The sequence below is a fragment of the Tympanuchus pallidicinctus genome, unplaced genomic scaffold (assembly GCF_026119805.1).
Source record: "Tympanuchus pallidicinctus isolate F22 unplaced genomic scaffold, pur_lepc_1.0 scaffold22, whole genome shotgun sequence".
Taxonomy (NCBI): domain Eukaryota; kingdom Metazoa; phylum Chordata; class Aves; order Galliformes; family Phasianidae; genus Tympanuchus; species Tympanuchus pallidicinctus.
The window spans coordinates 32,434,616-32,447,217 of NW_026294739.1; the positions used below are offsets into that span (position 1 = coordinate 32,434,616).

At 46.3% G+C, this 12,602-nt stretch overlaps 1 protein-coding gene across 5 annotated transcripts in view; it reads right to left on the minus strand.

Moving 5' to 3' along the window:
- The window catches only part of KCTD15 (potassium channel tetramerization domain containing 15), a 197,986-nt gene that overhangs the window by 38,481 nt on the left and 146,903 nt on the right, over positions 1-12,602 (minus strand). The window contains exons 1-2 of one of the 5 annotated variants that reach the window (XM_052685840.1): positions 3,071-4,075; positions 1,682-1,766 (exon numbers count right to left, since the gene is read on the minus strand). The exons of 1 other annotated variant lie outside the window; for it this stretch is intronic. In XM_052685840.1, coding sequence (XP_052541800.1) covers positions 1,682-1,693 — 12 coding nt within the window. In that variant the 5' untranslated portion in view covers positions 1,694-1,766; positions 3,071-4,075. Of the gene's footprint in view, positions 1-1,681; positions 1,767-1,850; positions 1,963-2,610; positions 2,698-2,790; positions 2,985-3,070; positions 4,076-12,602 lie in introns of those variants that run through there. 3 more of the 5 variants (XM_052685843.1, XM_052685841.1, XM_052685842.1) reach the window with 3 other exon arrangements.

Here is a 12,602-nt window from a genome sequence, read left to right on the forward strand (position 1 = left end):
TTTATGAGAGCTGTGGACTTCAGTCATTTCCTATGTGCAGATTATCAGGGGGCGTAATTGTTGAGCATAAGGACACTGAAAGCACTTCTAGTGCTCCAAGAAATAAGCACTCTCATTTCTTAAGGTACTGTAACACTATTTCTAATGACTCCTTCCTCTCCTTAATGTAAGACGCAGATAAAATTCATCACACTGAATAATGCACTTATTTTATGCACAAAGCAAAATCCTAAATGTATTTATCCAGTGAGTCTTTATGCACGTATTTTCTAATACTGATGTGAAAATTAAAACCTTAAGGGTGAATATTGTAGGAACACTAACTAAATTCATTTATTAAACCATGTAAAATAATCCTTGCTCTTTAGTTGCCTGCAACAGGATATAGCATCCCAACTAGTGGCACAGGCAATAACCCTGCTCTAATAAGTAACACGGGAACCTGCTGAAGGCAAAATCAATAGAGCCCGATTCCCAAATTATCTGAATATTTAGTTTTTCAAACATTGCACACCAAGATCTTTCAGAGCCAGCTTATCTTTTTCTGCCTTTCTAAGCTAACTGCATAAGTACTGCTTGTAAAAACTATTTGCCCATGCAAAGTGAAATAATCACAATGCCATGCTCATTTACACACAAAATGATTTTGTGTCCCATTGTGCTCACAGTTGTTCAGCTCTCTAGGGGTGATTAAACTAGCTATGCTGCTACAGCTTGAGATGATTTCACTGAATCGTTTCTCCATGAAGTTGCTTCTTTGCTAAGCTGTTATTTTAACCATAAAAGGTAAACAGAAGGCAGTTGTAAGAGCTCCATTCAGCTCCGTGCCCAGGGCTATAACCCTAGGGCAGAGAATGCTGAAAGACTGCAGAATTTTCCAGGGTGTTGCCTTTCTTGCTCTAAAGCCTTCAGGAATACTGTTCATTTAATACACACTCTAGATGATACATTTCAGATCCTACTAAAAGAAAGACTTCAAAAGTCTAAGAACTTTTGGGCGGATGAAGCTTTCCCACCTCTGCACATAGCCCGGGGCCGTGGTAACCAATACTGCTGCTGATGTTGGGAAAATACAGTAGAAATAAACTGCAGAGAGCAGAGCAGACAGATAGGGACAGGGAAGGTGAAAGGTTGCAGGAGAAGCAAGCGGCAGCCTGGAAGGGATAACGAGCAAAAAGGGGGGAGAGCGGAAAAGGAGGCAGCTCTGAAGGAGGGACAAAGTTAAATCGAGGAGCAGGCACTTAAAAAGACTACAGATGGGAAGCAAGACTAATTGCGGATGTAAAAGCGCTTTGTTTCTAAAGTTTATTGTTGCCAGGATAAAAATTAATTGAAACTAATGCTGTTATTCACTCGTGCAGTTTAATTCCTTCATGCACATTCGAGACGTGAAATGAGCACCGCAGGTTCCAGGAGCCGCCAGTCCCCGCTCGCTCCGCCCGGGCGCCTGCGGGGCCCCGCGGGTCGCGCCCCGCGCCCCGCCCGCAGCAGGACCGACGCCCGCCGACTGGCGCTGCGGCCGCTCCGCTCCGCCCGGCTCTGGAGAGGCCAGCGCCCGCCCGCGGCCCGGCCCCACCGCCGGAGCGGCCCCGCCGCAGCGCTCCGGGCCGAGCAGCTGCGGGAGCGGCCCCAGCCCCGCGGCCCCGCGGAGCCGGGGGCAGAGCCCCGGGCCGGGCATTACCTTTGTCTCCATAAACACGCACGGCGACCGCTCGGGTCTGCCTCCAGAGCCACTCGGAGACAATTGGTTACGCTGAGAAGCGAGCCTAGAGACAAAGAAGGGATGGGGTTACTCGAAACCTCGCACTGGATGGCTCCAAAATTTAAAGTCCGTCAACATTTGCACACACCTCCGCGCTGCCTCACGCACCGCTGTCCCGAGTGACAGAGTGGATCGTGCCCAAAACTTTTGCAGGGGGAGTGGGGGCTCCCTGCGGAGCTCTCCTCACACACACAAAAAAAGCAAAAAAAAAAAAAAAAAAAAAAAGGCAAAAAAAAAAAAGCAGAGGCTTTCTCCCTCCCTCCCCACCCCCGCCCGCTGTGGCAGCCGCCGCTCTATCAGTGCGGCTTCACGTCACCCCACGCCTCTCCCCGCTGCTGGTCAGGGGAACCACCGCGGAGCGCCGCAGCCGCCCTCCCAACTTCTGCCTTTTGCTCTGAAACGCGCGGCGTGCCCAAAGGTAACGATCAGCCAAAAAAAAAAAAAGCACAACATGGCGTCCTTTACTTATTCCCTCATAACAAGAAAGGAGATGTCTTAGATGAACGCGAGGGCAAAAGAACCCCGTAACCCCGATCGCATCCAATTTCGGTGCAGCCAATGGAGGTGAGCGTTAGCCAGGCTAATGTATGAATTTTGCAGAAGTGTGCCACATCGCATGCAGGAGCAGAAATGCAAACTATAGCCTAGAGTGGTTTGAAGTCTGCCCCAGCCCGAGCCTTCCACTCTCACTGGCGCCAGAGTTTCATTCACGGCCCGCCCGTGCTTTCCATACGCGGCGCTCCCATTGTCGCCCGCCTTCCCTTTGTGCCGAGCCGCCCCGCCGCCACCCCCGCGCCCCGGCCGCGCACCCCGCGCCGCCCGCCCGACCCCCGCGGCTCCGCGTGTACCCTGCGAGAGCGCGGAGAGGGCTGCGCTGCCTCCGCCGCGCCGGGGCCGGGGCCGGGCCGTCTTCAGAGCCGGGGCCGGGGCGGCAGCGCGGGCGCCCCGGGCCGCGGGGCTCCGCCGGCGCTGCCCATGCTGGAGCGGAGCAAAACAAAACATACACACACGCACGCACACACACGCACAGGCACACACACGGCGCTAGCAAGCGGGAGCTGTAGCTTTAAAAAAAAACACTCCTCCGCCGCTTCTCCTCCGGAGCCGGGAGCCGAGTTAGTTTGAAGAAGAGGCACTTTCCAAAAAAAAAAAAAAAAAAAAAAAAGGCAGAAAAAAAAAGGAGCGAGAGAAGGCGCGAGCGTGCCGCGCGGTGCAGCGCAATGCAATGCACGGCTCAGCACGGCACGGCACGGCACGCTCCGGCCCGGCCCGGGCAGCCGCGGGTGCAGCCGCTGCCGCGTTCCTTACCTTGAGCACAGGATGAGCCGCGAGCCCCCCTCGGCTTTGGGCTCTGCTGGGTTTGTGTGTGGATGGGCTCAGTTTTTTTGCCTTTATTACTATCTTTGCTCCTCAGATCCTGCTGTGATTATTATTATTTTTAAGGCTTCTCTCTCCTCGCTCGCTCGCTCTCCCCCTCTCTGTTTTTGCCGCTTCTTTCTATTTATGTTGTGTGTGCGCGGATGTGTGTGTGTGTGAGGGGGAAAAAAGCCTTTAAATGAAACTGCCGAGGCTGTTATGAGAAGAAAGGCAATAATCCCGTCTCTAAATAACAGAGGGAAGGGAGAAGAGGAGGAAAAAAAGCGAATTCTTGCTCAAGGCTTTGCAAACGCCTGCAGGGCAGAGGATTAGGCTACAATTAGCTCAGCCCTTTGCTCTCGCCCTAGCTAATTTTGCGATGAAAATTGGATATTTTCCCCTGCTTTTAGTGAAGGTCCCCAGATTTATTTCACACCCCCACCCCCCGTAAAACAAAACACGATCCCTGGAAATGAATGGGGCCGGGAGGCGCCGCACCGCAGCCCGCGGAGCCCTACGCCGCCCGCGGAGCTGCGCGGCCCGGCCCGGCCCCGCCGGCGGTAACGGGTCGGTGCCGGGGAGGCTCGGGCCGCTGTCACGTCCTTCCGCGGGCTTACTGAAAAGAAGAAGGAGGAAAAGGGGGAAGGGGGGGAAAAAGCTGATTTTAATCATTGTCATTTGGTCTGATGTAATATTTCCCCAGGCGTTTTCAACTAGGCATAAATTTTCAGCTCCCAAATAAGTAACGCAGGGCACGTTTCTCACATCTCCCGACTCCTCCGTTACAATTAGGGTAGCACCCACTCCGCACTTGTTGATAAACTACATCAAGTTCAAAAATAAATAATAAAAAAAATCGCCGCGGCCCCCCCGGGCGCATCCCCAGCGCCGGCGGGGTGCAGACGGGGGGTCTCGGCGGCGGGGGGGCCGCAATTATTTCCAGCCCGCCCGCCCGCCCGCCTCCCCCTCCCTTTCACCCTTGCTAATGTCTCGCATTGTAAACGCCAAATTTCCTGTAGGCCATTAAAACCAAATGACGTCTATCGACATGCATTGTGCTATTGCGGAGCGCCCTGGCAGCCCGCCCCCGGCCAAAAGCGCCATTTCAATTAGAGCGTGCGGCGCGATGGCGCGGGGCTCCGCGGGCGGCTCCGCGGGCGCGCAGCACGCCCCGAAGGGAAGGGGGCGGGAACCCCCCTCCGCACCAAAAAAAAAAGAAAAAAAAAGAAAAAAAGAAAAAGCGAAAAGAAACGATAATAAAAATTAAAACAACGCGAAGCCCGCCCCTCAACTTTCCGCCCAAGACGCGCCTCCGCCTGGGGCTCCGCGTTTCCCCGAGTCCCCGCGGGATTGCGCGCCCCGCGGAGAGCGGCCCCTGCGGGAGAAGTTCGGGGGGAGCGCCGCCCCGCAGCGTCCGGCCCTCGGCCGCCGGCCGCCGCAGAGGAGGGGCTCCGGCAGCTGCGCGCCCGCGGAGCGGCGCCGCGCGTCCGGGTGGCCGCGGCCGGGCGGGCTGCAGCGCCTACTAGCCGCCGAGCGCGGCCGCGCAGGGAGTTACGCAACGCGCCGCGGCCGCCCGAAAGGTCAGCCTGGCGGCGGGCCGCGCTCCTCTCCGCGCCCGCCCGCTCTTCCCTCCGCGCCGCGGGGCTCGGGGCGGCCCCACCGGTGCCCGCCCGCCTCGACCTGCGGGGAACGGAGAAAAACAGGCAGGACCCCTGCAATTCGTTTTTTTTTTTTTTTAAAGTTATCTTCCGTGGCAGGAATAAACAGAAACTTTTCTCCTAAGGGTAGCTTTTTTTTTTTTCTCTCTTTTTTTTTTTTTTTTTCTTCTCGAGTACAAACTACAGGAGAAGAGGGAAATTTTCTCATTAAAGTTACATCCCTGCAGTTAGTTCAATTACTTGATATATGCAGAAGATGTTGTAAATTTAAAGATTTAAATAGCTTACAAAGATGCCGCAGGCTCCATCAGTTAATTTCCTTAATTTATGGATTTTTAGCTGAGCTTCTGAAATGAAAAGGAGAATGAGAACTAGGTCAGCGGAGAGATTTGCATCCAGAATAGACTTAAATTTGTTTTCCTTGACCATCCCACCGGCCCAGGTGCGGTCTTCGCTGAGTCCCACCTCTGAGCAATGCGCGGCCCCGAGGCCAGCTCTGTCCCGACGTGCGGCCACTGTGCGGCCCCGCGCGGCCGTCCCACCTGTCGTCGGGCCGGGCGGCATCCCCAGCAATCCCATCTCTCACCGCTCAACAAGTGGAGCACGAGGAGGACGAGATCTGCCGAGGCTCCCTGACCTGTCTCCCACCCCCAGCTACCTCGTGTTTCTGTAAGGATGTACAAACTGCCAGGGATCACCTGACAATGTAATTTTTACTTCCTCTGTGATCTACTGACTGCTAAACGAAAAACAAACGCGAGAACCTTGAACGGCAAGTAGAGCATTGTAGAAATAGGATGCTTCTGCACTGAGGTGCAGTAATGAGGAAAGAGAAGACCTAAAAATACTGCACTGAACAAAAAGTAGAAATTGTTTTCTGACTCATTCCAACACGACTGCCACAGGTACCACTTCACTGGCACGCGTGGCTAATAAAGATCTGCTTTGTTTGTTTGTTTGCAGACCAAAGACTGAACAGCATTTGGGATGAGAGAGGCGTGCGCATGGTAGGATGCTTGTGCAGGACTGTTTGTGCAGGAGCGAGACAGAACAATGTGCTCAAGAGCTTTGAGTTTTCTCACCTGGATTAGTGCTGAGGATAGATAATAAAGGTGTGCATTATAGCTCTATATGCACTCGCTCATTTCTTTCTTCTCACTCATGTGTGCGAATGCCTTTCTGTTGTTGTGTTTCAATATGTATGAATATATACATACAAATTAATACTTGAAAGTTTGATACACACTAAACAGTTTTAGGAAGCAACACTGCAGTATGATTAGTATTGGTGTTTGTGATTTAACATTCCTTTTCCCACTAGATGAAGTTTCTAAGATTTGCAAGGTACATGTCAAGGACGGGTATATAAATGGATTTTTATTTATTCACAACTCCAAGACTAATTGCTTCTCTTTGCCTGAAGGCCAAGAGATTGGTTTTAATATGACACTTCAAAAGTATTCATAGAACTACAGAGATACTAAGTGTCATTGTTTAAGAGAGAAATCTCACTATGCTACTTGTGACCCTGAAAATAAATTCTTCCACTTTAGTTTGAATCCTAATGTTGTTTTTCAGAGTTTTACTTAGAGCTCAACTATTAAGAAGTGTACAAAGGAAAATATTAAATAGTATGTAGTGAAGAAAAAAGAAGATATACTATTGGAAGTGAACATAACTTATTCTCTCAAAAACTCTATTATACTCCTTACAAAGCAATACAAAATTTGTAACTGAAGATTCTTGGGTTAGGTTGTAGGATATTACAACTAAAAGAGCTAAGCTGTAACTTACCATAGGTGTTTTAAAACCTCTTGGCTAAATGCCCCCCATGAGTCTATTAAGATGTTAAATACTTCAAATAAAACACTTTGGATTTTATTATTATTTTTTTTTAATCAGCTCTTCTTTGTATTCTATGCAGATGCTTAACAATTGATTTGGACAGAAGCATTCTCTAATGTTAGTCAGTCTAATTTTTCCATAGCTCATTTCAACTTTTTCAATGAAGAGATCAGAAATTACCCAACACTCTGAAAACAGTATGAAATAGAAATCCGTAAAGAATCCCATCTTATTTTCCTTCATCATTTGGTGTTTTCCAAAAATAACACTGCATATTTGTCAAAATAGAAAATGAAAGATCGTGAAAAGATGCAAATTTTGAGCAACAGAAATTTCCTGTCAATAAGATATTCCAAATATATTTGGAAATGATCAGATTTGAATGGGCTGTGTGAAAGAAGGTATAATGAACTGAAAAAAACCATCAACCTCTTCTACACTGCGATACATGAATTTGTATATGGATCTCAAAGTGCCTGTATGAAGATATTCTAGAGACCTCATCCTGTATTAGTGCAGATCCTTTCCTTTATGTGTCTTCACTCGAGGCTTGAGTCTGACTTCAGGACTTCTCATGTTACATATGTGAACCTGAGGCCAATTCTGGCTTCCTGGCAGCAAAAGCAACATTTGCACTAGCTGCAAAAAGTACACAAAGAAATGTCCAGTCTGCCTGGTCCTCTTCTTTGAAACACTTTATGATCCAGTGGGCACTTTAAGTAACGGAGAAAATAGAACATTTAAAGAAATGTTTAAAGCAGGCAAGTGAGAATTAGAGTTTTGTTCCATTAAAAGAAAGGAATCCATATCTATATGTAGGTTAATACTCTCCTCAATCACGGTTAAGACGCAGATGTAGTCTAGAAGTTCTGAGTAAGAAATTAGTCCTTCAGAAGTAATTTTTGGACAGTTGTTGTTCAGCAAAGCCTACATGGTTTTGTTGCCTTCAGTGGGGTTTACTGGACACGACTACAGTTAGCCTTGTCTCCTGGTGGGAGAAGACTGACCAGAGATAACAGGGAGAAACACATCTGAGCGGTCATGCCACAGGTCCTGCGACTAGCACCACCACCTCCCTCACTTACATTGAGATAGAAGCAGAGGTGTGGAAGGCTAATGCTGATTACAAATGTGTTGAGCTAGTGAGAAAGTTTGCTCTTGTGAGAATCCTGAAAATATGAAGAACTTAAAAAATCAGTGCTTGCTTCGGTCTGCTGACACATAAGGGATTAAAAAAAAAAAAGGAAGAATTAAGGACATCTCCCAGTTGAAGCCAGTTCTGTAACAAGAACTTGACCCAGGGTTTGCTAATTAAGACAAAAAATTTTTTGTCATTTGCAGGCAGATAAGGGATTTCCTGGGAGCAGTAAGCATGACCATGAAGAGAATAAAATCTGATCTTTAGGAACTCACCAAGTCTTGTCACTCTCTTCCTTGAAATGCTCTTTTTTTTTTTTTTTTTTTCAAGAGACGTATTGCTGCTGAGTGAATTTACAAACTGTTACTTGATTGCCTACACAGAGATGGACTCTTTTTGAGACTATCCATTATCCAGCACCTAACTCATGACAGCACTGTAATATAATCTATGCTGGACTGCAAAGATAAAATAGCTTATCAGGAAGTACAGAATCAAATAAGTTTGCCCACCTCTCCATGCTTCCAAATGTTACAAGCCAAAATCAGGTCCTAAAATTAAATATACTCAGGATGTCCTATGTTAGCTTTCAGCATGACGTCAGCTTGTTGTGTTCTCTCATTTATCATCTTAAACAGTTACAATATTGAATATTTTAAACATTTTAAAGTAACTTTTGTGCCACGTGCTTTTAGCTCCTTATTAAATAAAGCGTATCTATATTATAGATGTCATGGTAAGGAAAAAAACATTTTTCATGGTTGGGTGTAATCCATTCTTTGGTTTTTAGAGATGCACAGTACTCTACAGCATGTCACAAATCTACACAGTGTCCCTGAAAGCTTGATTTTTGCATACGGATTGCTGACTTAGCTGAATGATGTGTAAGATCCTGTGCAGCCACGCAGCTCCCAACTGAATACACTTCTAAGGCAGGTTGTATGCATAGTTTTTTTCTAGCAAAGGTCTGGAATAAGTTATACTGCAAAAATGCCACTTAACTGAATACAGAGAATAAAGAAAAGAGCCATAATGCCCCTCTTGGATGAAATTATGTTCTGTTTTTAGGGTTTGAGATAAGCACAGGCACATCTAGAACCAAAGAAGAGTTGCTTCTTATTTATGTAGCAGTATTTCAACACTCTTCCTCTTTGTCAAATAGACTGACAAGTCTGAATATTGTGTGATTGGAACAGAACCTGAGAGAGAAGTCGCTCAACAAAATACGATGACATGGACATGAGAGCAGAAGAAATAGAAAATCAAGCAAATTCTTAGGTATGGATTCCAGAAAGGGATAGAATAGTCACAAATGTGCACAAGAACTTCTTTACGGTGACGGTGATGGAGCACTGGGACAGGCTGCCCAGGAAGGTGGTGGAGTCTCCTCTGGAGATATTGAGGACCCGCCTGGACACCTACCTGTGTGACCTGGTGTAGGGAACCTGCTTTGGCAGGACGGTTGGACTCTATGATCTCTGGAGGTCCCTTCCAACCCCTACGATTCTGTGATTCTATGCAAGTTGGATGTCAGTGGCAAGAAAGAAAATATTCTTAAGGACCATGGTTTCAGACCCACAGTAAGTGGAAGGATAGTACAAGCTGTTGTAACCCTCAGACAACAGGATGAGTAGACAGATAAATTCTTTTGGGAGCCAACAGAATGAGTTCTAAACCACGAAACCATGTATTAAACAGCACGTGAAGAGTTGAGTGAAGCACACTTTCGTGTTGCAAAATATCTAATAGAAAAAGCACAACTGGGAGGAGAAAACTAAAAAATTAATTCAGGGTCATGAAATTCATCTGTTAGACTAAATGAATAGTGAATTGGAGATTGTGAAGCTAAAACTAACTTGCAAATTAGCACACATCTCAAAACAAAACTAATTCCTGGTAATAATCAGTATGAAAAGGCAGAATTAGCAGTGTTCTGGTCCAGCGCTCCTATTGCTGCAACACAGAAAGACTTGAAACTGGCAGTGGTTTTGCATGATTGTCTTTTCAGATCTGCTTACATTGTGGTGCTGCCACATGACCCCTCCAGTTTTCAGCCTGGTGTCCCATTCCCCACAGTGGTCATCCTGCCCACCTATGATGCATGCAGACTCAGCTGGAGCATTTTCACCACATGCCACAGTGGAAACACACTCCTACCAAGAGGATGATGCATCACAGTGCTGCTTCTCCTGGCCCACTTGAATGCTGCTGCAGACAAGTTTAACCACAGCTTTGACGCCTTTGTTTTGGTACAAAGAAGATGAGAGCTCTGAACCTGGCCAGCTGAGCAGAGTCTAACCAAATCCTGTTATGCCAGAGACCCTTGGAAAGGAGACAGTATGTCAGACATATGGTCGCAACATGCTGTGCTGCAGCCATCCTCAGCTAGCGTATGGTCTCCCGAGTACCATTGCCAGCTGGGCTCTAATTTACACTGGGCCTGAGAATCAGGGACCTTAACAGTCTCCCTGATGGTCTCTTCTCCTTTGCTTCACTGATTTCAGTTAAGCAGATATTCAAAGCCTTTCATTCCTCCTGCCTGGCATCCTTTGAGACAGATACAATGGCATACGCTGCTTTACTTATACTACATTTGAAAAAAAAACCCAGACAAATATTCTGCAAGAGGAAAATTTCAGAATATTGACTCTAAATTTTTTAATATCAATGGTATCACTTTGGATGTTGTGTAGGTATGTGAAGTTAATAATACAGATGTCTCCAAAAGTCTGATATAAAAACAATATTCCCAAGCAGAAGAAATCATACTTACCTTCCAACCTGTATGTGCTATGGCACCATTTTTCATGGATCTACGCTCTTATCTCTTTGAATATTGTATTACTCCACATTTTTTGCCATGAATTTCTTCTCAGACAGAGAAGAGAATGCCTTTCTTCTAGCTGGAGTAAACTCCTTAAATAAGAGGCATGTTTCTCATCATGAAATATGTATTTGAAGGAAATTGTGCACAGAATAACCAAACTCTTAAGTTAAATAAACGTAACATTTAGTTTAAATGTTCTATTGTAATGCCACAGTTTTTGACCTTGTAGCCTAAGTTTTCAGATGGAAAAATTACTAAAGGAAGTCAGTTTTGGATTTTGAAACCAGCTTTTATTTTGCAATTAGTCTTTGAGGGACTTTCTGAAGGAATCTGTGAACAGATTAGTTTAATGCAGTTGAAGATGAAAATGATGTGGTGCTATCAGAGCCAGCACACTGTCCTTCTTAAAATAATTTGTGGCAACAACTACACAGTTATGTTTTTGTCCATCCTTGAATATTAGACTCATTCTGCTTTATGCAAAGGACCAATGTATGTTTAATGTTTGTGAAGTGTTACCCACTTGAGTATTCTGTTGTCAAGGCATTCTTTAGGAACAGAAGTGCAAGCATGTTTTCAGACATATATTGTTTTATAGAAAGAGTATATATATATTCCCTGCTGAATGGAGGCGTTTGAGGAGTCTTGTATTAAAAAGCGTCTCATAGCAATTTCTAGTTTCTGAATATATGGCATTGTCCACAAAGCAGGAGACCAGCCTTGCTTTTCCTCACAAGATTCTCTTGACCTGACCAAGTAAGCTGCTGGCAAACAACTACTTTGGGGAGCCACCAGAAACTAGTGGTTCTGTAGAAGGACAAATTAATTGAACTGATGAAAATGGTCAACAGGACCATCCACCTGCTTGATGTCTCCCACCTATGAGCCACAACCCTCCAGCCCTTCCTTTTATTGCTTTTCTGCTCAATTCCTATTTCTCTTTTTCCGGAATGACAACGAGAATTTGGAGCAGCAAAGCATTTCCCAGGTTTCTGTGTGTGCCTAGCACACTGGCAACCCACTTCTTACCTGGACTCTGGTGCTCACCACGTGACTGCTGACAAGAGCCATGTCATCAGCTCTGCTGGGGAGGTTAAACGATGAGGGATACGAGCAGGGATTACACTTGGGTCTGTGAAAGGATCCCATACTGCTTCTGCATCTGCTGCCTTTTGGAGTTTTGCTGTTCAGTCACAGGCCTGAAATTCAAATGCAGCCTTTTTCCCCTGTGGGCCACATATTTACTTGCTTTTCAAAAGCATCTTACATTCATATTCCCAGTATGGCAGGGTGTTTCCACTGTGAAAAGGGCAGTTCTTCCAAGAGATTAAAGGTTCTTCCACACATCTGAGGAGCGATGAAGCCAGGTGATGGCTTTTGCACGCTGAGGGCGGCAGGGATGGGGATCTTTTTCCCCCTCACTCTGCATTTGTACAGCTGTTAAGAAATCTGCTTGGTTTTGGGAAAGGAAAAGGACAGGCAGCTGCTCTCACGTGGCACGTTGGCAACAGCATTCCTCCCTCATCCCCACTTCAGCTTGTCAGATGTATTTTGCCCCTTGTTTCTTCAGTGAAGGCTGTTGCTGGCACGGTCCTTCTCCTCTGTGCTGCCACATCAGGATAGCAAGTCCCCATTTCTCTTGTTGTGCCACATGAAACTAAAAACAGTGGCCCCACTGGAGTTGCTGCTACATTAAAGATGTAAGCGAAATAAAAAATCACTTTCAGAGCTTTTTATTTTTTATTTAATTTTTAATTAATCTTAATTAATTTGAATTTTGAAGCAATCTGAAAAATAGCTTTAAATGAGTGTATATATATATATATATATATTTCGATTTTCATTTCCACGCACTGAGAGCATGAATAATGCAGGACAAATGCTGTGGCTCCATCTGTAGTGCAGGAGCCAGAGTTTGCGTGGGGCAGGAGATGGCGGCCAAAGGGCCGGGGCCTGTCGTCTCGTCAGAGCTGTGCAAGAGAGCAGGACAGCCCCGGGCTCCTTCTCCTCTTGGAG